Consider the following 26,179-nt stretch of genomic DNA (forward strand, 5'->3'; position numbering starts at 1 on the left):
AATATATCAATAATCACTTTAAATGTGAGTGATTACAAATGTCACCATGGATGGCAATAGCAATTTGCAGCAGCAAAGCAAAATGGGGGAAAAAAGTTGTTCCTTGTGTAAAAAAATTTTAAGATAATAAAATGGAAAAATATTAACAGAAATTTTTCATAAATACATAGTGAACTTGATTTTTAAATTTCTGCTCAATAATCAAAATGGATTGATAAAATTAGTCTCCTAAAGTCAAAATTAAATGTCCAAAAATTTTTTAAAAATTAACAGAATCTGAGCTTGTAGCTTTATTGAGCAATAAAATGGCTTAGATTCTTACACAAAAAAGAAAACCACATTTAGATGGACATGTAAAAAAATCTGTTGTTTCAGTTATGAAAATTTTGTTAGAAAATTTTAAGGAAAAGTCTAGAAAAAAAAATTTTAAATGAAGGCTCTCCAATTTAAGACACAAAACAGTTGCTATGGAATTCAAGACACCTTTAACAAAGTCAAAATTCAAATGATTCAGGCCGGGAGTGGTGGCTCATGCCTGTAATCCCAGCACTTTGGGAGGCCAAGGCAGCAGATCAGATTAGGTCAGGAGTTCAAGACCAGCCTGGCCAACATGAGGAAACCCTGTCTCTATTAAAAATACAAAAATTAGCTAGGCGTTGTGGTACATGCCTATAATCCCAGCTACTCGGGAGGCTGAGGCATAAGAATTGATTGAACCCAGAGGCAGAGGTTGCAGTGAGCCAAGATCACACCACTGCACTCTAGCCTGGGTGACAGAGCAAGACTGTCTAAAAAAAAAAAAAAAAAAAAAAAAAAATTCAAATGATTCAAAATTTCAAAAATCGCAAGTGCTTTTCTTTAGCTTTAAATGAATTGTGCAGTATGAGACACTGTCCAATTAATTGGCTTTTTGTTTTGTTTTGTTTCATTGGTCTCAAAAGACTTCTAAAGGTACAAAGAAATATGTGGCTCCCCCCAAAATTAAACTCATGGCATAGAAGAATTTTGCTAGATATAAAAAGTTTGGTTTCTATCAAAATGGATGGTGCTCCAGTCATGTTAGGTTAAAAGTTCAAATGTATTGGAATTTTAAAACAAGAGACAGAAGTTTCCATTATTGTTTTATCACACCACATGATACATATTTAAAATATTTGTGTTCAACTTTCTGAAACAGACTATACGAAAAATTCATGGATATGGTTGTTAAAAATTTCTCAGCACTTCCCAACTCATTTTTATGAGGCCAATATTATCCTGACATCAAAACTAGACAAAGGTATCACAAGAAAAGAAAAATACAGAACAATATTTCTTATGGATATGGATGTAAAGATTCTTAACAAAGTATAAGCAAATTGCACCCATCAACACATAAAAAGGATTATACACCCTGAGCAACTAGGATTTACACCAGGAATGTAAGGCTAGCTTAACATTTGAAAGTCAATTAATATAACACACATTAGCAACAGAATCAAGAACAAAAAGCACATGATCATCTCAATAGACGTAGAAAAAGCATTTGACAAAATATAATACCATTTCAGAATAAAAACACTTAACAAACTAGGAATAGAAGGAAACTTCCTCAGCCTGGTAAAGGGCATTTATTGAAACTCCACAGTTAACATAATACTTAATAGTGAAAGACTTAATGCTTTCCCCATAAGATCAAGAGTAGGAAGCCCAGGATGTCCACTCTTGTCACTTCTATTCAACATTGTATTGGAGTCAGGGCAATTAGGCAAGACAATGAGATCAAAGGCATCCAGAATGGAAAGGAAGAAGTAAAATTCTATTTGCAGATGACATTATTTTATATATAGAAAATTCTAAGGAATCCACTAAAACACAATTAGAATAATAAATGAATTCACCTAGGCTGGGCGCAGTGGCTCATCCCTGTAATCCCAGCACTTTGGAGGCCAAGGTGGGTGGATCACCCGAGGTCAGGAGTTCAAGACCAGCCTGACCAACATGGTGAAACCCCATCTCTACTAAAAATATAAAAACTAACAGGGTGTGGTGGTGGACGCCTGTAATCCCAGTTACTCGGGAGGCTCAGGCAGGAGAATTGCTTGAACCCAGGAGACGGAGGTTGCAGTGAGCCAACATAGTGCCACTGCACTCCAGCCTTGGTGACAGAGTAAGACTGTCTCAAAACAAACAACAACAAAAAACATAAATGAGTTCAGCAAAGTTGCAGGGCACAAGATTAATATACAAAAATCAATTGGATTTCCACATACTGGAATGAACAATCAAAAAATAAAATTAAAACACAATTCCATTTACAATAGGATCTGCAACAGCTGAATAATGGCCATCCCAAAATACCAAGTCCTAATCTCTAGAACCTGGAAATGTTACCTTATAAGAAAAAAGGGTCTTTACAAATGTGATAAAATCCAGGGGATTACCTTAGGGAGATTATTCTGGATTATCCAAGTGGGCCCTAAATCCAATCACAAGTGTCCTTATAAAACAGAGGCAGAGGAGATTTGACAACACAGAAGAGGAGGCAATGTGACCAAGGAGGCAGAGACTGGAGTGACATGGCCACCAGCTTGAAAGGGGCAATGAACAAGTTCTCCCCTACAGACTCCAGAGGGAGTGTGGCCCTGTTAACATCTTGATTTCAGACAGATTCAACTGATTTTGAACCTTTGGCCTCCTGGATGATGACATAATAAATTCCTGTTGTTTTAAGCCACCATGTTTATGGTAATTTGTAAAAGCAGTCATAGGAACATAATATGACATGAAAAATAATTTTGAAAACATAAGAATAAATTTAGCAGAAGAAATGCAAAACTTATACGCTAAAACCTACAAAATATTGTTGAAAGAAATTAAAGAAGACCTAAACAAATGGAAATTTTCTATATATAAAATAATGTCATCTGCAAATAGAATTTTACTTCTTCCTTTCCATTCTGGATGCCTTTGATCTCATTGTCTTGCCTAATTGCCCTGACTCCAATACAATGTTGAATAGAAGTGGCAAGAGTGGACATCCTGGGCTTCCTAGTCCTGGTCTCATGTTCATAGATCTGAAGGCTTAGTGTAATTAACATGGAAATACTCTCCAAATGGATCTACAGATTCACTGCAATACCTATCAAAATTCCAGCTGTCCTTTTTGGACAAAAAATGACAAGCTGATCCTAAAATTCATATGGAAATGCAAGGGACCCAGAATAGCCAAATCATATTGAAAAACAACAAAATTGTTAGACTGGGATTGTGGCTCACGCCTGTAATCCCAGCACTTTGGGAGGCTGAGGCTGGTGGATTGCTTGAGGCCAGGAGTTCAAGACCAGCCTGGTCAAAATGGCAAAGCTGTCTCTATTAAAAAAAGTAATAACAAAATTGGAGGACTTACACTTCTTAATTTCAAAACTTATTACAAATATACAGTCATCAAGATAGTGTGGTACTGGCATCAAGAGAGACATATAGATCAATGGAATAGGATTGAGAGTCCAGAAATACACAAGTACATTTATAGTCAATTGATTTTTGATTTTTTTTTTTTTTTGAGACAGGGTCTCACTCTGTTGCCTAGGCTGAAGTGCAGTGGCACAACCTTGGCTCACTGCAACCTCCACTTCCTGGGTTCAAGCTATTCTCCTACCTCAGCCTCCTGAATAGCTTGGACTACAGGTGTGTACCACCACAGCTGGCTAATTTTTTTTTTTTTTTTTTTTTTTTTTTTTTGTAGAGACAGGTTTCATTATGTTGTTCGGGCTGGTCTCGAAATCCTGACCTCAAGTGATCTGCCCGCTTCGGCCTCCCAGAGTGCTGGGATTACAGGTCTAAGCCACTGCACCCCCCCCGGCCATTTATGGCCAACTGATTTTTAACAAGGGTCCCAAGACCCTTGAGGAAATGATCAACAAGGAAAGAACAGTCTTTTCAAAAAATGTTGCTGGAACAACTGAATATTCACATGCAAAGGAATGAGGGCAGACCCTACCTCACACCACACACAAAAATTGACAAAGTGGATCTTACATTAGGTCTTTGATCCATTTTGAGTCAATTTTTGAACTCTTAGGAGAAAACATAAGTGTAAATCTTCATGAACTTGTATTACGCAACAATTTCTTAGATATAACACCTAAAACACAAGCAATACTCCCCCCCTCCAAAAAAAGGTAAATTGGACTTCATAAAAATTAAAATCTTGGCCAGGCATGGTGGCTAACACCTGTAATCCCAGCACTTTGGGAGGCCAAGGCAGGAGGATTGCTTGAACCAACAGTTTGAGACTAGCCTGGGCAACATGGCAAAAATCTGTCTCTACAAAAAAAAAAAAAAAAAAAAAACTCACAAAAATTAGTCGGGTGTGGTGGTACATACCTGTAGTCCCAGCTATGGAGGTCTGAGGCTGCAGGAGCACTTGAAGCAGGGAGGTCATGGTGGCTCACACCTGTAATCACAGCACTTTGGGAGGCCAAGGCAGGTGGATCGCTTGAGGTCAGGAGTTCAAAACCAGCCTGGCCAATATGGTGAAACCCCATCTGTACTAAAAGTACAAAAAATTAGCCAGGCATGGTGGTGCATGCCTGCAATCCCAGTCACTCGGGAGGCTGAGGCAGGAGAATTGCTTGAACCCGCGAGGCAGAGGTTGCAGTGAGCCGAGATCACACCACTGTACTCCAGCCTGAGCGACAGAGCGAGACTCTGTTTCAAAAAGCAAAACAAAACAAAATAAACTTAAAAACTTTTGTCCTCCAAATAATACCATTAAGCAAGTGAAAAGACAAAATGAAGTGGGAGAAAATATTTGCAAATCATGTATCTAATAAGGAGCTTGTGTCTAGAATATGGAAATAACGCTTACGACCAATAATAAAAGGAAAACTCAATTTAAAAATGAGCAAGTGATCTGAACAGACAGTTTTTTGTTTGTTTGTTTGTTTGTTTTGAGACGGAGTCTTGCTCTGTCACCCAGGCTGGAGTTCATTAGTGAGATCTCAGCTCACTGCAACCTCCACCTCCTGGGTCGGGTTCAAGCAATTCTTCTGCCTCAGCCTCCCAATAGCTGGGACTACAGGCATGTGTCACCACACCCAGCTTAATTTTTGTATTTTTAGTAGAGATGGGGTTTCACCATATTGGCCGGGCTGGTCTTGAACTCCTGACCTCTTGATCCACCTGCCTCAGCCTCCCAAAGTGCTGGGATTGCAGGCGTGAGCCACTAAGCCCAGCTAAGAGTTCTTCAAAGATATTCACATGGCCAATCAGCACATGAAAACATGTCCAACATCATAAGACATTAGGGAAATGCAAATCAAAATCTCAATAAACACTGCTTTGTAACTCACTAGAGTAACTATAATTAAGACTATAGATTATAGCAGATGTTGGCAAGGATGTGGAAAAATTGGAACTGTTTTATGGCTGGTGAAAATGTAAAATAGTGCAGCCCTTTGGAAAACAGTCTGGCAGTTCCTCAAATGGTTAAACATAGAGTTACATATGACCCAGCAACTCTACTCCTAGATGTAAGCCCAAAAGAAATGAAAACATATGGTCCCATAGGAATTTAGCTATAAATGTTTATAGCAGCACTACTTAACCAGAACGTGGAAACAACCGAAATGTCCATCAGCTGATGAATGGATAAATAAAATGTAGTATATCCATACAATGAAATGTTATTCAGCAGTAAAAAGGAATAAAGTAGTGATATACACTACAATATGGATACCTTGACAACATTATGCTAAGTGAAAGCAGCCAGTCACAAAAGACTAACATTGCATAATTCCACATTAAGGATATGTTCAGAATAGACAAAGCTACAGGGATACAAAGCTGATTAGTGGTTGTCTAGAGCTGAGGTTTAGAGGGTTGGGGAAAAAAAGGGGAGTGACTACTAATGGGTACTGGGTTTTTTTTAGAACATTGTAAAAACATTCTAAAATTATTATGGTTATATTTGCACAACTCTGTGAATATACTAAAAACCACTGAATTTTATGATTTTTTAAATCAAAACAATTTTTTTTTTTTTTTTTGTAGAGGCAGGTTTCTTCACTATGCTCCCCAGGCTGGTGTCAAACTCCAGGCCTCAAGTGATCCTCCTGCCTCAGCCTCCCAAAGTGCTGGGATTACAGGTGCAAGCCACCATGCCCAACCCCACTGAACTGTATCCTTTAAATAGTGAATTGTATGGTATGTGTATTAAATCTCAGTATAGATGTTAACAATTTTTCTCAGTGTATACTTGAAATATTATGGACGATTGCCTGTTTATGAAACTGTTGATAGAAATAGAAGACAAGCTTCCTTTCCAACTTGAACCCGGCAGAATGGCTCCCGCAAAGAAGGGTGGCGAGAAGAAAAAGGGCCGTTCTGCCATCAACAAGGTGGTGACCCGAGAATACACCATCAACATTCACAAGTGCATCCATGGAGTGGGCTTCAAGAAGCGTGCCCCTCGGGCACTCAAAGAGATTCGGAAATTTGCCATGAAGGAGATGGGAACTCCAGATGTGCGCATTGATACAAGGCTCAACAAAGCTGTCTGGCCCAAAGGAATAAGGAATGTCCCATACCGAATCCGTGTGCGGCTGTCCAGAAAACGTAATGAGGATGAAGATTCACCAAATAAGTTCTATACTTTGGTTACCTATGTACCTGTTACCACTTTCAAAAGTAAGTTCTCCATCCCATAAAGCCATTTAAGTTCATCTAAAAAAAAAAAAAGAAAAAGAAATAGAAGACAATAAAATTAATGATCTTGTATTCTTTGCCAATGCTTGTTGGTTGAGTGGTAGAAGAGCTTTACAAAGATTTATTGTACTGTTAGCTCCAAGATTATCTTGTAACAAAAAGAATGGTTGTGTCAGGGCTCAGAAAACGATACTCCAGAGTATGGCACTTTGGCATGCTAAGCACTTTGAACTAAAGGAGATTGGAAGGCCTTAGAAGCAGCCTCAGAAGCAAAGTCTTTCTCTGACCTTCTCCTGCCCTCCTGTCTGCTGCCCTTCCTTCTGCTCCAAGGCAAGCCACAGAAACTAGAATTTCGGCTGGGCCTGGTGGCTCACACCTGTAATCTCAGCACTTTGGGAGGCCGAGGTGGGCAGATCACTTGAGGCCACTTGAGACCAGCCTGGCCAACATGATGAAATTCCATCTCTACTAAAAATACAAGAATTAGCCGGGCATCATGATGGATGCCTGTAATCTCAGCTACTTGGGAGGCTGAGGCAGGAGAATTGCTTGAAACTGGGAGGTGGAGGCTGCAGTGGGCCGAGATCGTGCCATTGCACTCCAGTCACTCCAGCCTCAGCAACAGAGCAAGAATCCGTCTAAAAAACAAAAACAAAGGCCGGACCCGGTGGCTTATGCCTGTAATCCCAGCACTTAGGGAGGCCAAGGCTGGTGGATCACAAGGTCAGGAGTTCGAGACCAGCCTGGCCAATATGGTGAAACCTCATCTCTACTAAAAATACAAAAATTGGCTGGGCATGGTGGCACAAGCCTGTAGTCCCAGCTACTCAGGAGATTGGGGCAGAAGAATTGCTTGAACCCAGGAGGCAGAGGTTGCAGTGAGCCGAGATCACGCCACTGCACTCCATCCTGGGTGACAGAGCGAGACTCCATCTTAAAAACAAAAACAAAACAACAAAAAAAACTGTAACCTCTGTCCCCCAAACCTGCCATAAAACAAAAATTCTACTCTAAATTTCTCTCACCTTTCTGCTGAGAGCTAACCATAAAAAATATTCTCTGACTTCCTCATTTGATAGTCATAAATCCTCATTTTGGAGGGGTCCTCCCTGTAAACCAGAAAGTATCTGAAACAGGTCTCAATCAATTTAGAAGTTTATTTTGCCAAGATTAAGGACGTGTCTGGGAGTGAGGCTTGTGCCTTTTTCCAAAGGTGACTTTCAGGGCTTCACTATTAAAAGGGGAAAAGTAAGCTGGAGGGGAAAAAGGGAGGGTACACTAATCCACATGTTGCAAGAGAAAGGGAGCAGGTAGGGGAATAGTCAATTGGTATTTGTTTCAGGCTCAGTAAATTGGCACACAAGATAAGGTGAACACACAGTAGATCCTTGTAGAGATATTTAACATTTTATCTGTAGCTATCCACTTAGGAACAAAAGCAAAGGCAGTTGCTTGCATGACTGCGTTGAATTTAATTTTTTTCTTTTGGCATAGTGAACTGTGGTCCCAAGTTATTTTCCTTTCACATTCCCTATACCCAAAAGGATTGTTATCTAGAGAGGCTAAGAAAAATCTGAACAGACAGGCCTTGCTGGGTTTCCCCCCCCAGTCTATTTCTGTCAGATCATACTCTTTTTGTCCTGTCACATTTCTACTCACTGTCCATTCTTCACCAAACCTAACCATAAAAATGGACAGTTTTCCCTGGGTCTTTGAATCTTCATTTCTGAAGGCTCCTGTGTCAGGTAAAACTTTAAATAAATTCACCGAACTTTTTTCTTGTTAACTTGTCTTTTGTTATAGGAGTGTATTCTATGACCCTTATGATGGGTGAGGAAAGGTATCACACTTTTCTGCCCCTATAGTTGACAAATATTTTAGATTTTTAGAGATGAGGTCCCCCTCTGTCACCTTTTTTTTTTTAGAGATAGGGTCTTGCTCCATCACCCAGGCTGGAGTGCAGTGGCATGATCATGGCTCAATGCTGCCTTGAACACATGGGCTCAAGTGATTCTCCTGCCTCAGCCTCCAGAGTAGCTGGGACTACAGGCTTAAGTCACCGTTCCTGGTGGACAATTATTTTAATAATTAAGGCTGGGAGTGGAGGCTCATGCCTGTAATCCTAGCACTTTGGGAGGCCGAGGCAGGCAGATGGCAAGGTCAGGAGTTTGAGACCAGCCTGGTCAACATAGTGAAACTCCGTCTCCACTAAAAATACAAAAAATGAGCTGGGCATGGTGACGGGTGCCTCTAATTCCAGCTACTCAGGAGGCTGAGGCAGGAGAATCGCTTGAACAGGGAGGCGGAAGTTGCAGTGAGCCGAGATTCGAGATTGTGACACTGCACTCCAGCCCGGGCGACAGTACAAGACTCCGTCTCAAAAAAAAAAAAGAAAAAAAAATCAAGACCAAAATATGGCAGTGCAATTTGTTTTCTCATTGATGTCATAAAGCATATGAACAAACTAAATTTCAAGTTCCCCAAAAAGTTTATTGCTGATTTAACTAGACAGGTCCGAAAATTTATGTAGAAACAGAAACTTTTCATAATACAAATCTTGATAAAACATTACAAAAGCTACTGGATAATTGACTAAGTATGCTGCAACAGCATCCTGAGCTTCCACACTAGGCCTGAAGCAGCAAATAAATGTCAGAGGAGTGGGGACTGAACGCCCTCCTGCTTTCTTGATTCCAGCAAGACCTAGATACCAGGATTTCCTCACCCCAGCTGCCCAGATACGGGTGTTATTCTTAATTCCAAAAGCAGCTTTAGCCGGGCGCGGTGGCTCAAGCCTGTAATCCCAGCACTTTGGGAGGCCGAGGCGGGTGGATCACGAGGTCAGGAGATCGAGACTATCCTGGCTAACATGGTGAAACCCCGTCTCTACTAAAAATACAAAAAACTAGCCGGGCGTGGTGGCGGGCGCCTGTAGTCTCAGCTACTTGGGAGGCTGAGGCAGGAGAATGGCGTGAACCCGGGAGGCGGAGCTTGCAGTGAGCCGAGATCACGCCACTGCACTCCAGCCTGGGAGACACAGCGAGACTCCGTCTCAAAAAAAAAAAAACAAAACAAAACAAAACAAAAAAAACAAAAGCAGCTTCAAGTCAGGAAGATCTGATTTCTAGACCCAGCTCTGCTAGACGGTTGTGAACAAAAATTATACACTATCATTCACCCTTTCAGTGCTTTATTTCCTAAGGCATGTGATGGGAACAATGAATATCCGTCCAATCTACTTCACCAGCCTGTGAAAAACCAGAGTGAGTGAACACATCTGAAAGCATTGGGTAATGGTGAGGCAGGTCATATTGAAACATGCACTGCTCGAGTCTGAACCAAGTTCTGCTGCTGAAGACCTGGGTGACCGGGGTAAGTCATGTAAATATGAACGGTTCCCCAACTTGTAAAACATTCTTTTCATGTCCCCAACTGGTAGGAGCGAAGAGTGTCGGGGCCGTTTCTCAGCGCCCCACGGTGCACATCAAGAGAGTAGGTGTCCTCGCAGTCAGTTTCTAAACTCTGGCTCTGGGCTTCTCTGGCCCCGCTCTCTTATTTACAGATGAAGAAGGCTCAGAGACCGAGTGACTTGTCCACGGTCACACAAGGAGTATTGTTACAGAATCGATTCCAGGGCCACCGGGTCTGTGAGGAATTTGGCGCGGTGGCCGTTGGATGAGCAGCCAGCAATGGCGGCTCCGCAACGTCGACACCGCAAAGCGAAGCCGAGGCCCGTCACCTAGCGGCCTGTTCAGGCACTACAAGAAAAGTGCCGTGAAAAAAGACTCTGGGTTCTGCGGCAGACGGGAGCCAATAAGCGCTAAGTTCGCGCTGCTAATTCCTTTTTTCTATTGGTCCTTCCAACTGTCAATCAACTATTTGCCTATCTCTTATTGGCTTGCCGTCAATCATTTTACTCAGTCTACCAATCACACGCTCTTTGCCAAGTGCTTTTTTTTTTTTTGGTCCTGACATCGCTGAGTCTGACGAATTTAGCCAGTTCCTTTATTCCATTGGCCAGATCAGACTCCTCCTCTCGTTTATCCCGTTGAGGGCGGAAGTGAGAGAGGCCTTATTCGTATTGGCTTAGGTTTGCAAGCGGCAGTTGTCTATCAAATCTATCAAGACGCCCTTAGCGCTCAGGAAGTACGGAACCGGAAGGGGTGGGCTTTGCGAAGATGGCGGCGCCGGTGAGTTTGATGTGGTTTCTTCCTCTCGTAGCTATTGTGGAGTTTTCCTTTCCCTTCAGCGGCTGGAGGCAAACTGTTGGTACCAGGGAAGGGTGGTGATGAAAGTTGCTTCAGGGAGGCGGCCTCCCTAGAGTTACTGTTCCTGTCCAGTAACTCAAGGGGCTGGCTTTAGGGCGAGTCTGTGAAGAGGAGTGTGAAGGCCCCGAGTCTGGGGTGTCAGACGGAGAGAGGGCAGTTTCCCAACCTAGACGTTCCGCCTTCTTATAATCCTGAGGAAAGAATGACTTTTCTTTACTCCTCCTCTCCCTTCTGTAGGGGGTGCTGGAGTCAGACCTGCCAAGTGCCGTGACACTTCTGAAAAATCTCCAGGAGCAAGTGAGTAGTGTCGCCTCTGGAATAAATTAGTCATGGATTGGCCTTGACTTTATGTACTTCACTTCAAAACTTTGGTGATTGAGATACATGAATGCTCCCAAAAACCGTAAGAGTAAAGTGATGTAATGAAAACCTTTCCAGGCCAGAGTTCTAAGTAATTGATTCTGCACCCAAGGGAATACAAGAAACGCCAAAAAGAAATTATTTGAATAGTTTTCCCTTATTCATATAGCTAAGGAAACCAGTGCTTGGAATGGTAACATGATTTGCCCGTTGGGTGCCCAGGTAATACACACTTAAATACAGAGGCTTCTTGACTTAACGATGGAGGTTATGGCCTGATAAACCCATTGTAATACGAAAATCTCATAAGTCAAAATTTTGGCTTGATGCCGCTGCCCAGCATCACGAGAGAACAGGACGGTTTCTACCGAATGCATATTGCTTTTGCACCCTTGTAAAGTGGAAATTAAGACATAAGTCGGGGAGTTTTGTAGTTTTATGTATTGTAAGTTCAGCCAGTACAAACAAAATTACAGTCCTCCAGTCACTACTGTCCCAGTTCTTTTCTCCTCCCTATGGTTCAGTAAAAGATGGTCTCTTCTTTAAGAAATGGAAAGTTTTTGTTTTTTTTACTTTTTGAAGGACCATCTCTCCTATACTTTCCCAGAAGTGAGAAGATAGTACTATACTTTAGACAGTGTTTCAGGTGATTTTTAGGTGGCATTGTTTAGCTTTTGCTCTTCACAGTTTGCAGACATGATTTGATATAGTCTAGTCCGTTGTTTCATTTGGGCTAATTTCAGGTGATGGCTATAACGGCACAAGTGCAATCACTGACACAAAAAGTTCAAGCTGGTGCCTATCCTACAGAAAAGGTAAGATGTACACAAACAGTAAGCATCCCCTGACTTAACGTTCTCAGTAGTTCTTTCATTGTATGTTTATTGTGTCTTATATATCCTAAGTGCTCGAGCTTCAAACATAAATACGATTCAGTTTCTGTGCTGAAGTCTAGTGGGAAGACAAAGCAAAGCAATAGACGTAAGTATTAATAGTAGCAATCACATTACAGAGTTATGAGGAGTCTCCAGCCAAAGAGAGGGATTAATTAACTGCCAGAAGAGCAGAGGGATTCAGGACAGGCTTCCCAGAGGAGGTGATAGGATTTTGAGGAATAAACAGGAGGGACAGAAAGAAGGAACATGTGCAAATGCACAAAGGCCTGAAAGTATGTGATATTATGGGAAAGGAGGAAGCCGTTTTTGTGATAGGATGTACTTTCTGTGTTATGTGTGGTGGGGGTAGGAAATAAGACTGGAAAAGTAGTCACTCTGAAGATCATTGTAGGCCAAATGAGGAGTTACTCTCAGATTTCATCTAATCTAAGACACTTATTAATTGGGACATATCACTTATTGTGTATATTAAGAAAAAATGTAACAGGCTGGGCCTGGTGGCTCATGCCTGTAATTCCAGCACTTCAGGAGGCTGAGGCTGGAGGATTGCTTGAGCTCAGGAGCTCGGGACCAACCTGGGTAACACAGTGAGACCCTGTCTCTACAAAAGTTAAAAATTAGCCATACATGCTGGCATGTGCCTGTAGTCCCAGCCACTCGGGATGCTGAGGCCAGAGGATTGCTTGAGCCTGGGAGGTTGAGGCTGCAGTGAGCTGTGGTTGTGCCACTGCATTCAGCCTGGGTGACAGAGCAAGACCCTGTCTCAAAAAAAAAAAAAAAAAAAAAAAATTCCTCATGACATAATACCAAGATGCCAGTGACTGAAACATGCATCCTGATTTCAGAGATGTTAAAATATGAAAACAATGTGCATCTTAAAATTGAAATATGCGCCTGTAATCGCAGCACTTCGGGGGGCCAAAGTGGGAGGATTGCTTGAGCCCATGGGTTTGAGACCAGCCTGAGCAACGTGGTGAGACCTGTCTCTACAAAAAAATAAAAAATTAGCTGGGTGCAGTGGCGTGTGCCCATAGTCCCAGCTACTCGGGAGGCTGAGGTGAATGGATCGCTTGAGCCCAGGAGGTCGAGGCTGCCATCAGCCACAATTGCACCAGCGCACTCCAGCCTGGGCAACAGAGTGAGACTGTCTTAAAAAAAAAAAAAAAAGGGGCCTGGCTAAGAAAAAAAGGTAGCTCACACCTATAATTCCAGCACTTTAGGAGATTGTGGCGGATAGATCATCTGAGGTCAGGAGTTCGAGACCAGCCTGGCCAACATGGCAAAACCCCATCTTCACTAAAAATACAAAAATTAGCCAGGCATGGGGGCATGTGCCTGTCTGTAATCCCAGTTACTTGGGAGGCTGAGGCAGGAGAATCGCTTGAACTCAGGAGGTAGAGGTTGCAGTGAGCCAAGATCACGCCACTGCACTCCAGCCTGGGTGACAGAGCAAGGTTCCATCTGAAAAAAAACAAAACAACAACAATTGAAATATGTAGTTTTCAAATTAAGGTCTGGTAGAACCTTCTCAGGGATTACTGGTTGGGGGCACTGTAGAACAACAACTCTGGACCTCTCATCCCTGCTTAACTGGAAAACTCTGGTATTATCTGTTTTTACATATTGAGCTTTTGTCCTAAGATATTTAAGCCAAATATTCTATGGGTAAACACAAGTATGAAAATCATTGTAATAAGAATCACTGAAGGAGTTTTAAGCACAGGAGTTACAGCAAATTTGTGCTTACAGAAAGATAACTAACAGCATTCAAAATATATTCCCTTCTTGCCTTTATCATTCACTTATGTTCTTATTGTCCATTTTTATTTTAAAAAATTTAAGTCTTTGTTTTTCTCTCATATGCTTGTAGCTCAGTTTGAATTTGACAATGCCCAAGCATATCGGAAGAGCCTGCTTCTCAAATTCTTACCTGTTTTTGTCCTGGGTATCATGCTTTTTTGTTTTGTTTTTTTGAGATGGAGTCTCCCTTTGTCACACAGGCTGGAGTGCAGTGGCATGATCCTGGCTCACTGCAACCTCTGCCTCCTGGGTTCAAGTGATTCTCCTGCCTCAGCCTCCCGAGTAGCTGGGATTACAGGTGCCCGCCACTACTCATGGCTAATTTTGTGTTTTTAGTAGAGACAAGGTTTTACTACGTTAGCCAGGCTGGTCTCGAACTCCTGACCTCAGGTGATCCACCTGCCTCGGCATCCCAAATTGCTAGGATTGCAGGTGTGAGCCGCCATACCTGGCCTTGGGTACCATGCTTTGAACCATTTCAGTGCCTTTTGGAGATGGATGAGTTGCCAGCATCCTTCTTATATCACTATATATTTGTTTGTTTATTGAACAAATACATATTAACTTATCTTTTTGACCAAAGAGTTTTACTAGGTGCTTTATAGATTACAAAGTACTTTCACATTATCTTGTTTGAGCCTCATGGTTGTTCTTTGTGGCAGGAAGGACATATCATACATATTTTACTGATAAGACTGAGGTTGGCCTGGCGCAGTGGGTCACGGCTGTAATCCCAGCGCTTTGGGAGCCTGAGGCGGCTGGATCATGAGGTCAGGAGTTCGAGACCAGCCTGGCCATTCATGGTGAAACCCCGTCTCTACTACAAATACAAAAAATTAGCCAGGCATGGTGGCAGGCACCTGTAATTCCAGCTACTTAGGATGCTGAGGCAGGAGAATCACTTGAACCTGGGAGGTGGAGGTTGCAATGAGCTGAGACAGTGCCACAGCACTCCAGCCTGGGCAACAGAGTGAGACTTCATCTCAAAAAAAAAAAAAAAAAAAAAAAAAAGACTGAAGTCACAAGGTTAAGTGACTTACTCAGTGTTTGACTACCGAATACCTAATTCAGAACTTAAACTCAGCTTGTGGACTCTCAATCCTTTGCTCTCCTTCTATACCACGGTAGTGTTGATCTCAAGAGCTTAGCATGTTGGCTTAAAGACATTCAGGGATTAAGTGTTGGAGTCAGATTGAGTTTGAATCTTAGCTCTACTTGTATTACTGTGTTATCTTGGCCAAAGTATTTAATGTCTCTGAAACAGGTTTTCTTAGGGCTGTGAAGTTTGGAAGATACATAAAAGCCCAAAGAAAAAAATGAAAAATCAGTATAATCACCACTCTGAGATAACCACTGTGGTATTTTTTTTTTTGAGATTTTTAAAATTATGAGAATAATATACGCAACACTTTTTCAGTCTACAGTACACTATTTCCTTTTCCTCATCTCACTCTAGGGGTAGCAGTTACTTGTGTGTTGTCTTGTAGACATTTTTCTATGTGTATAAAATGTATTCATCATATCCCCCCCACACACACACTTTCACAATTGAAGTCATATTATACTTTCTGCAACTTGTGCTGACATGGATTTAATTCGATGTGATTGTATGTAAATCGTTGTTTTTACCTGTGTCATGTAATTCCATTGTATGGGGGGGAATTAGTAATTACCTTGATTAAATTAATTTAAAATTTGGCAGTGTGTGGAGACATTTTTTTCTGCTGCAGCTTGGAGGGGCCATGCATGGGGAAAGGCCAAGGATACTGCTGAAAACCTACAATGCCTAGGACAGCCCTCAACAAAAAATGTTCTGGCGCCAAACGTCAATAGCTCTGAGATTGAGAAACCCTGTTATAGTCTTTTTGGAGGGGTAGTTTATCGATTTTCCTCTTCTCATTGTCTTCTATTAATTCTCTGAGCGTTGTTTCTCTTGTATTAGCGTAACTTTCTCATTGGCCATCTTAGGCACAGCTACTTCTTGAGACTACTCCAGATATCTAATATGAACTGATTGGGAAAATCTTGAACTTGGAGAAATATCCTGTTTACCCTAGGCTTTCATCCTGGTTCTTTGGCTAAAACCAAATCTGAATCTCTTTCTCTTTTGTTCAACTCAGGGTCTCAGCTTCTTGGAAGTGAAAGACCAGCTGCTGCTCATGTACCTTATGGATTTGACCCACCTCATTCTGGACAAAGCCTCAGGAGGGTCTCTTCAGGGACATGATGGAATTTTGAGACTGGTGGAGATTCGCACGGTATGAAGCATTTGGTGTCTTGGGGTTTTAAGTTTCTAAATCTTGAGCTCCAAGGCTGTCACATAGTAGCTCTCATTTAAGTGAGTCTTTTCATGTTTAAGGAAACCAAATTTAAAAAAGTGTTTTTCTGTTCATTTGCTCTACTTTGTACTTATTTTAGGTGCCTTATGTGGCATCTTAATATAGGGACTCTGGTGTGTGCTTCATTTTGGGAAGGAAATGTAATCCTGTTTAACTACCATGTTGTAGGTTTTGGAAAAACTTCGTCCCTTGGACCAAAAACTGAAGTATCAAATTGACAAACTGGTCAAGACTGCAGTGACCGGCAGCCTTAGTAAGTGAGGAGACCACCATGAAGTTGTGGGGACCATCAGAAAGTTACAAATTTTGTAAAATTCTTTGGGTTATTTATTTCAGGTGAGAATGACCCACTTCGTTTTAAGCCTCATCCCAGCAATATGATGAGCAAGGTAAGGGGTTGTATTATTCTCCTGATTTTTTTCTGAGGCATCTATACCTAGGTGAGCCTCGTGGTGATCCTGGATCCCCTGGGATTCTCTTAGGACTTGACTTTCCAACTTGTGTGTTAGAATGCTGAGTATGAGATTTCCTTTTCTCTTTTTTTATATTCCCACCTCCCCAGGGTACTCCAGCTTTGGGTTTTTTTCTCACTTATCTTATGAATGTTTCCTAAGTTTGCAGACATTATTTCTTTTATAGTTGAGCTCTGAGGATGAGGAGGAAGATGAAGTAGAAGATGGCCAGTCTGAGGCTTCAGGGAAGAAATCTGTGAAAGGAGTGTCTAAGAAATATGTTCCTCCACGCTTGGTTCCAGTACATTATGGTATGAACTTTGGCTGCTGCCTCCTCAGTATGAATTGTTTCTCTTCTTTTCTCTGTTCTTGGATAACCCCTGCTTATTTTCATCATGTAGATGAAACAGAAGCTGAGCGGGAGAAGAAGCGTCTAGAACGAGCCAAGAGACGGGCATTGAGTAGCTCTGTCATTCGTGAACTTAAGGAGCAGTACTCAGATGCTCCAGAGGAAATCCGTGATGCTCGGCATCCCCATGTTACTCGCCAGAGTCAGGAGGACCAACACAGGTCTGAGCCCTTGCGTTAGAAATTATTTCTACACTCTAGAGTCCTGTCCTCATGCTTTAGACTAATGTGACTGAGTTTGGTACCAAGAGAATTGATGTTATATAGAAAATGGAGTGAAAAATTTGGGATGATAGTTTCTAAGAATCAGGAGTTTGGAGTACAGGATAGGAACTAGGAAGATTTTTATCCCAACTGTTCAAAGCAAAAGTAGTACATTGCAATTCGACATGAGATTTGAGGGGGAAAAAAAGCAGTATAGAGAGGAATATATGCAGTTCCACATAGTACAACTTTAAAATTCTGTGTTTCACTGTCACAGCTCTCACTTTTGTGCAGAAAGCAATAAAGGTAGGTTTTTATAGTGACATTGTGAGTGCCAGATAGGTTCAGGGAAGGAAAGTAGAAAAGCAGTGTAATTGAATACAGGCTCATCAACTTTGCTCAGGTGCAGTCTTTACAGTTGATGGATTTGCATGAATGGACACATTTAGGGAAACCCATTTATAGAGCTGAAATAAAAAAAAATGTTGGTATAATATTTTAAATAGTATTATGGATAGGCTATGGATTCATATCTAGCATGAGGGAAGTTTTAGCACAGAGCACATTTCATTGAGGAAGCTCAGTATTGAGCATTCAATATGTCCTTACTAAATCAATATGTTGATGTGCTGTGAAACTTCTTGAGAACTCCCTGAACAAGGGATGAGTAAATACTTGGGCCAGGTTCTGGGCTGGAGCTTTCCATCTCCATGGTCTGAGCCTGCTGGAAACTGGCTTTCTCTGGCAGGATTAACTATGAGGAGAGCATGATGGTGCGTTTGAGCATCAGTAAGCGAGAGAAAGGACGACGAAAACGAGCAAATGTCATGAGCTCACAACTTCATTCCCTTACGCACTTCAGTGACATCAGTGCTTTGACAGGGGGAACTTCTCATCTTGATGAGGTGAGGTGGAGATACGGTTGTAGTAGGATGTGACTTTCATGCTTTCAGCCAAATGTATGTGGGGCTTATTACCATGAGAAACTGGGGAAGGGATGCTGGCTCTCAAAAGCACAGTGCCATTCCTTCACTTCTCCATCTGTCTCCAGGATCAGAATCCTATTAAGAAGCGGAAGAAGATACCTAAGAAAGGTCGGAAGAAAAAAGGTCAGTGAACTGCTAGGACTTAGGTGATCAGGTGCAAGGTGGGGAGTACAAATTGAGACTCTCTGGATTTGCCATTCTGGGTCTCACCAACCCTTGTAGTATCTCTTCCTACTGGACAATAATCTCCTTAGGTGGGCTTTTATTTTTTCTTTCCTAAGCTGGAAATCAGCATCATTCACAAAATGAATTTCTGGATTCCACCTCTAAGGTCCCACAGCTCCTGTTCAGGCTTCCCTAAATAGAACTGATAAAGTGTCACTTGAAGGAACCGTTATCCCATTTCAATTTATTCCTACTTCTCATCTTTTGTCCTGGGAAGATATTCAGAGTACTGCCTAGGAGACCCCACCCCTGTGAGCCCTTCTCTCTAGATGTCCTCTTTTCCTGTCCCTTTAGCTTTTCCAACAGTCCTTTGCCTCATTCTTGGTTTCCCTTTCTTTCAGGTTTTCGGAGGCGGCGGTGATTATGGGTGTACGTATTTGTATACTTTTTGTCATCCTGAGATACTTCTAATTTCATTGTATATAGGTTGTTTTCCGTGGAATTCATTAATTGTTTGCATTGGACATGTGGAAAGAACCTTACTAATAAAACTGATTTTACTTATGAATTAAAGCCCCTTTTTTCACATGTGTTATGTGACTGGAGTCGTTGGGTGTGGGATATTTTTGGTGAGTGGTTGGTGAAAAGGGAAAGATTTTTTGGAAGTGTAAAACATTTATATTGTTTTCTTTGATAGTATATTTTTCCCAGAAACCAAAAATTGGAAAATACTGAGAGACGAGGGTGGTATAATAACTCTTCCAACCCATGTTGCCTCAACTTCCTGTATGATTTGTTACAATGCAATACAGGTTGAGATATTAATACATGAGTTTTAGGTTTTATTGGTGTTATCTGGGCTGGCCACCAGGTGGCATAAGTGGTTCAAGAAACTTGTGGAGCTTGGCTGTTATCAAAAGCAAGATAGAACCTTTCCACATCAGCAAGATTATTCTTGTCTCCCCTTCTCTGAATGTTTTTCATTTCTTTCTGAAATAGCGTGAACATAAGGCTGATCTTTGGTCCATTACTGAGAGAGTTTGTAGAAAATAGTAGAGTGAGTAAGAAGGCTAGAGTGAAGAGTCAGTATAGTTGTGTTATTCAGTCTCTTACCCTGCCTTCAACTGAGGGTTGTTTTACCAGAGTCAGTAAAGGCCAACCCTTCTATAAAGAGCTGGCGAAAAAAAAAATTGCCAGCAGACAAGCAGAATATTCCTAGCTTAACAGCCAAGCAAATGAAAATCCCACAGAAATAATTAGCCAAACTCAATCCAGGAGACTGGTGGGAGTTACACATCTGAGATCTTGTATTCTAACAAGAGAATAACCTCTGTTGGTGAGATATCCCATAGGCCTTGGATAATACAGAAAGTGAAAAAAGGGATAAAAAAAGATAGAAGTTGGGTTTGTAGAATTAATTCATTGGAGTTTTTAAAAAAGGCTTTGGGTCTTATAAACATCGGATTTTAGTGTCTAGTATTGCTGGATTATATCGATAGACAAATTAATTTGGGTTATTTTATGACTAAAACCTTGGTGATTCTGAATTTATGAATTTGGATTTATACTATTCTGCCTGATTGGGGCAGGGGTCTACTTTCAGTCGTCTGCTGCCTGGTAGAAAGTAGTTAAGAGACTGGACCTATGACTGTCTTCTGCTAATTCTATGATCTTGGGCAAATCACTTAATATCCCTGGCCTTTAATTTTCTTCAGCTAAGAAATTAATGTATTAGACTTCATCTCTGAGATTCCCTTCAAGTCAAAGAGCCTAGAGCTTTTGTGGATGACACCAAGATGGGCTTATGTCTGGGGCTACTCACTTTTAGTCCCTGATAGATCTGAGGGAGTCTGACATGCCCTGGGCTCTCATACTTCTGTTTCCTCGAGGGAATCTAAACAAAGAGCCACAAGAACAGATTTGGAGACTTTTTTTCCTTTGCGACTGAACTAACTAGATGAGTGATTCTGTTAAAAAATATTTTAGTTAAAACCACTTCATTTGCTTGTTAGGACGACTGTATTTGTTTCTGATTTATTAAGATTTGTGGATTAGGGGAACTGCCAGGGGAAGGGAAGCACTCTTTTTTAAAAAAGCAAAACAGATACTACCTTCTGGCCAGGTGTGGTGGCTCATATCTATAATCCTAGCACTTTCGGAGGCTGGAGCAGGAGGATTGTTTGAGGCCAGGAGTTCAAGACCAGCATGTTTAACACAACAAGACCCTGTCTGTAAAACAAATAAAAAATAAAAAAATTAGCCAGGTGTGGTGGTGTGCACCTATAGTCTCAGCTGCTTGGGAGGCTGAGGCAGGGGTATTGCCTAAGCCCTGGAGTTTGAGCTTGCCATGAGCTATGATCTCACCACTGTATTCCAGACTGAATGACAGCAAGACCCTTGTAAAAAAAAAAACAAAAAACAAAAAAAAAATTGTGTTATATGCTGAGCTAAGTGCTTTATGCTTAATCCTTACAATTTTTTTTTTTTTTTTGAGACAGAATCTCGCTCTGTTGCCCAGGCAGGAGTGCAGTGGCACAATCTCCGCTCACTGCAACCTCTGCCTCCTGGGTTCAAGCGATTCTCATATCTCAGCCTCACAAGTATCTGGGACTGCAGCTGCGTGCCACCACGCCCGCCTAATTTTTTGTATTTTTAGTAGAAACGGGGTTTCACTGTGTTAGCCGGGAAAGTCTCAACCTCCTGACCTCGTGATCCACCCATCTCGGCCTCCCACAAGTGCTGGGATTACAGATGTGAGCCACTGCGCCTAGTAATCCTTATAAAATGTATGACATCTCCACTTTACTAGTGAGGAAGCTGAGACACTTAGGGCAAACAGCTTTTCCTAAGTTGTAGAACCAGTGCTTGGAGAACACTGAGGATGGAGGACTTCAAGTGTCCTGTGGTTCATGAAAATCTTCAGGGTTAAAAAATCTTTTTTATTTGTAGGTGGTTTATAATCTAGCTCTCCCACCCTACTGCCGCATTTTTGTTAGAGGCCTCGTCTTCAAAGAAACCCCAAGTTCCACAATTCTGGTCTTTTTGTGGTATACCAGGGAACACAGCAGACAAAATCCCTGCCTTTGTGGACCTTGTATTAATTCAATCAAGTCTTTAATCCCAGGACATTTTGTTTTCCCTGGCTTTTAGGCATTATTTGAAATAAGTTTCTGGTAAAAAGTTGAACTATTTCTGAGAATATTTGTGCCAGAGTCATCAAACACTGTTGAGAGTGTATTGTTTGATGGAGTATTACATGGATTCTCAATATGTAAAACAGGGGTAAGTGTGGTTACTTTGATTGAAGTGGGGATGAGGAGTCCTAAAGTTCCGTATTCTTATGACCCCCTTTCTCCAGGATTCCTGAGGAGCCCCCAAGGAACCTTTCGAATTCCTTAGAATATAGTTTGAGAACAACTGTTAGGGTAGTAGAACAAGGGAACTAAGAATTAAAATTTTAGGATTTTGTTATGGCTGTTCTGTTCACTTTTTTCTTTCCCTTATTCCTACTCATAGATTCAGTTCTCTGATTATTCAGACCATATGAATATCAGATTTTCTCAGTGTATTGCTGACAACAGATCATTTCTGGTGTTCACTAAGTAATAGCTGTCATTAATGCACACATGAGCACCTTGTTCAGTTTTATCGTGATCGTTTTATCATGTGATAGCTTTATTCTGTACAAGTAGTTTAAATGTCCACCTTATTCTTTTCATCTTAGGGGATAGGGAAGAGAGTTTGACCAAGGCCTGTCTTTGCCGTAAAAGCATTGTTTTGTTAGGATTTTATGAAGGCTTGGGGAAATGTCTGTTGGGAATTCACAACAGTCTTCATAGATAACCTTATCAGGAAAAATGTGTTTTGTTTGTGGGAGAGATTATTAGTGTGTCAATTGTCAGCACCGTGGAGAGTTCAAACTCTCCTCATTCCTTGGGTTGGTGAATAGGACGTAGCTAAACCACAGAACTGCGTGGTATAGACCTGCCCTTTTTCAGAGCCCAGTTTGTCCAAGTTCTGATTGGTACCGATTGGGTGAGAGTCAAACACCTCTGAGTGTCCCCCATCCTCCCTGGAATCGTGTAAGTGTATAAATCCCAGATTCATGCCAAAGATTTGGCTAATTTGATGGAGGTATGTGAGTGGAATCCTGCCTCCTGCTCCATTAGTAACATCATTTATATTGTGATACGTGAAATTTTTACCAGCCCTTAAGAAAAACTCTTTCCTATTCATCTTTGCTTAGAGAACCTTGAGGGAACTTAAAGTTGCTTTTTCATTCCTTGGGCCTTGTTTTCTGCCTCTGCATGAGGAAAGGCATCAATGCTCTGGCTCTCTGCCCAGTCTTGCTTTTGTGTTTCTTTGATCTCATTGTTCAGAGGGTCTCAGAGAAGCCCCAAGAGCCATGCCTTTGCATGTTTAAGCTATTGATGCTTTTGAAATAACAGAGCGTCGCTGTGTAAGAAGTGTATTAAAGGTCTATCTTGAACAAATTTGGGTCAATAGGTGGCAGTAGTCACCGAGTCTTGAGGCCCTGACACCCCCTAAACACAAACACATTTGATGGCCATTATATTTAAGGAAGGATGTGAGAAAGGAGGTCACATTGAGATTAAAATGGGGAAGAAAAGCAATCCTTTTTGGTGGAATCCAGGAAATGCTGAAATGTGCTGGATTACATCTGTGGGAATGTTGTGTGGGGTATGAGGGAAGATTGCTGTCAGCTAATGAAGGGCACTGATTGGAAAGAGCACAGCCTCAGGATTGGGGGAGCAGATTCATTCATCTAAGATGTAGGTGCTAAGGCCTCTTCCAGCTAGAGTAAGCGTGTGTTAAATGAGGACCAGCACTGAAAGGATAGAGTGGGGTTGGAGTGAGTAGAGATACAAGTGGGGGAAGGAGGGGCAGATCTGTGTGAAGGGACCATGGAAAGGGTGGGCTGTGAAGGGGAGGACTGCGGTTAGAGGGGGAGGGGGGAGGCTGCTGCAATACTTGAGCCTATCTAATAGGGGAGGGGAGGGGGAGATATTGGTCTGTGCTGCAGCTGCATTGCTTCCCCTCCCCCACACTTCTCAAGGAGCCAGAGCAGTGCTGGCAAATCTGTCTTCATGTATTTATTATTATTAAAAATGTGACAGATCCTTCCTCCCTGGAAGCACAACAAATACTGCTGATCACATTTCTCTCTCCCCTCCCTCTGCAGAGCTTTTGCATTCTCTCTTTCATTCCACCCTGTCCTCCCCCACTTGGTCTGTTTGGTGGGGGGGAACCTTTCCCTTCTTTCCTTCTTAGAGCTTGGTGGCTCCCTGGGGGTTTCTAATGGTGGTTGGGAGTTTTGAGGCAGTGCTGGGAGGAAGCAGCCCAGTGAGGGGCATTCATGGCCCCAGGGAGGTAGCTGTATTCTCTCATATCCAGTGGGGAAAGGAAATCACTTGGAAATAAAGATAAAAACTCTTTCTCCAGGTAATGAAATAAGCAGGTGCTCACATTCCTTTCAGTACCTGGTGTTCCTCCCTCTTCATATTCTTGTCTTTTTTACTGCCTGAATTCTGAAGGGGAAACCCCCTTGTAATGGAAAAAGCCGGGAGTTCTCTGTCTTCCCTCCCTTACCTTAAGTCCCTCTCTTCCCAGGAGAGCCATATACAATTTATTCTTCTAGCCTGCATGTTGTGTAACCAAGAGGTTTGAAGGGCAAAAGCCATGGCTTCTTCCTCCCAACCTGCACCCCAGACTCCCATGCCCAGGCGAGGACCTCTTTTGTTGCAGCCTGTAGCCCTTCGCCATACCCATAGGTGGTGCTGCTGTTGCTTTGCAGGCAGGGCCCTCCCCACCAACATCATTCCTCCCCACCCTGTCGCCCTCCCCCTTTCTCCAGCCCTCTACTGCCTGATTGTTATTCCACCAACGTCTCCTCTACTGTTCCCTTCCTCAAATTAATTTTGTGGTGCTCTTTTTTTCCGCAGTGCCATCTTCTTCCCCTCCCCCAGCTCCAGCTCTCTTGCTTTCTGTCTCTCTCTTTCTTTCTGTCTGTCTGCAGGATCTCCATCTCACTTCCCTATCTGAAATCTATACTCTTCCTTACTCCTTTCTTTTTCTATCTCTTTCTCTCTGTCTTTCTGCAGGATCTCCATCTCACTTCCTTATCTGAAATCTACACTCTTCCTTACTCCCTTTCTTTTTCATTATCTGTTCTATCCTTGACATCTTACACATGACTCTCCCAATGAAAGAGGGCTGTAGATGAGAGTGGCTTAGAAGAGAACAGGGTGAGGAGAACCGAGGGGTCAGTACTGAAGAGTAGGTGGGGAGAATGACGAGGCTTTGTAGGGGAAACATGATAGGAGAGAGAAAATATCCTTTGCTGTCTGCATCTATTCAGTTCCTGGATTTGGATAATGAGAGTTAACTTGGCAAGGGATCGATCCTGTGTTATCTGAATCTACAGATTTGGGTTCTACATGCTGGGAAAATGGGAGCTAGGGAATAGCAATAATTCAGATAATAGTGGCTTCATCCAGAAACTTTTGGATTAGATTGCTAAGGATACTTCTACTTTCGTTATCCTATGTTTTGAAGACTGGAGGAGATGTCCTATTACTGATCTTTTGTGTCCTTAGAAGGTTCTTGCCAGGACCTGTGACACTTATGTGATGGGCATCCTGGCTCTCTGGTCACTGCTGAACACAATTCTGGCTGCAGGACCTTGGCACACTCTTGTAGTCTGCTTCCTCTTTTTGTCATTTCGTGTCATTCTTTTATCACAGCTGAATTTACATGGTTGCCCCATTCAGCCCACAGTGCCCTGTATTGTTTAGCCTTTCCAGAATACACCCACACTCCTTAGACTGTTATGTCAGCTCAGGCATCATCTCACTTCTTAACTTTATTTTGGAGACCTTTCATTGTGAGACCAGTACCCCACAACCACCTAATTCAGCAGTGTTTTTTATTGTAAAGTTATCCAATTTCTAGGATGGCTAATTTTTCTCTTACTGGATTATTCTTTATGAATTAATAGCATCCTAGTTATTCCCTGGATGGTAGTGCTGAGTCTGACTTCTGTATATCCTAGGAATAGGCCAGAATATGGACCTCTTTCCTTGATTCCCTGGTGGGAGGAGATCTTCCTTAGCTTAAGTGGCAGTCCTAGAATGGCTGGCTTCCATTTCCTCAGCATGTGTGGGTCAAGACTGAATCCTGGACTATGGGGAGAGGCAGAGTTTGCCAGAGCCAAGTGAAAAGCAGGGACTAGAACACCAATCCCTCGCCTTACTGTCTGAGCCTTGGAAGTACCTGTGGAGCCCTGTCTTCTTGCCTGCCTCTCCTGCCTTCCTAAGGTGCATACATGTGTTGGTGGAGGCAGAGGCCAATGGCCTCTTCATTTCCTCGGCAGATTTTCCTGTTTCCTTTCTTAGAGATCTTTTTTGCTCTATTCAGGGGACTGTAGTTGGGATCATGGTTTCATGTAATATAGACAGTGATCTCTGTTTAGGTCCCTCTTTTAAAAAGCGAGGCCCAATAAATATTTGTTGAAGTGGATGATAGAGACTTTTCTGCTTTAGCATCCTTTGGGAGAGCAGTAAATTGAGTTTTAACTATTTTTTTTTTCTA

At 42.1% G+C, this 26,179-nt stretch overlaps 1 protein-coding gene and 1 pseudogene across 4 annotated transcripts; both read left to right on the forward strand.

The window, feature by feature from the left end:
* Positions 1–6,303: 6,303 nt before the first annotated feature.
* LOC714120 (large ribosomal subunit protein eL31 pseudogene) lies at positions 6,304–6,717 on the forward strand (annotated as a pseudogene). The gene has a single exon (XR_001446150.3). The product of XR_001446150.3 is annotated as a large ribosomal subunit protein eL31 pseudogene (transcript).
* A 3,974-nt stretch (positions 6,718–10,691) lies between these two features.
* Positions 10,692–19,136, forward strand: NGDN (neuroguidin). 3 transcript variants are annotated; one of them, NM_001266254.1, is given in 11 exon segments: positions 10,845–10,880; positions 11,196–11,255; positions 12,062–12,133; positions 16,135–16,272; positions 16,522–16,606; positions 16,690–16,742; positions 16,993–17,116; positions 17,207–17,375; positions 18,166–18,322; positions 18,469–18,526; positions 18,970–19,120. In NM_001266254.1, coding segments are annotated over 11 exon segments (948 nt in total). In that variant the 5' UTR covers positions 10,845–10,868; the 3' UTR covers positions 18,990–19,120.
* Positions 19,137–26,179: the final 7,043 nt, after the last annotated feature.

This window comes from Macaca mulatta, chromosome 7 (genome assembly GCF_049350105.2).
Source record: "Macaca mulatta isolate MMU2019108-1 chromosome 7, T2T-MMU8v2.0, whole genome shotgun sequence".
Taxonomy (NCBI): Eukaryota; Metazoa; Chordata; class Mammalia; order Primates; family Cercopithecidae; genus Macaca; species Macaca mulatta.

Coding starts and splice junctions, on each gene's coding strand:
- NGDN (XM_077938434.1), top strand. Junction 16,607..16,689: donor TGCAGTGACCGGCAGCCTTA/GTAAGTGAGGAG, acceptor TATTTATTTCAG/GTGAGAATGACCCACTTCGT. Junction 18,527..18,969: donor GAAAGGTCGGAAGAAAAAAG/GTCAGTGAACTG, acceptor CCTTTCTTTCAG/GTTTTCGGAGGCGGCGGTGA.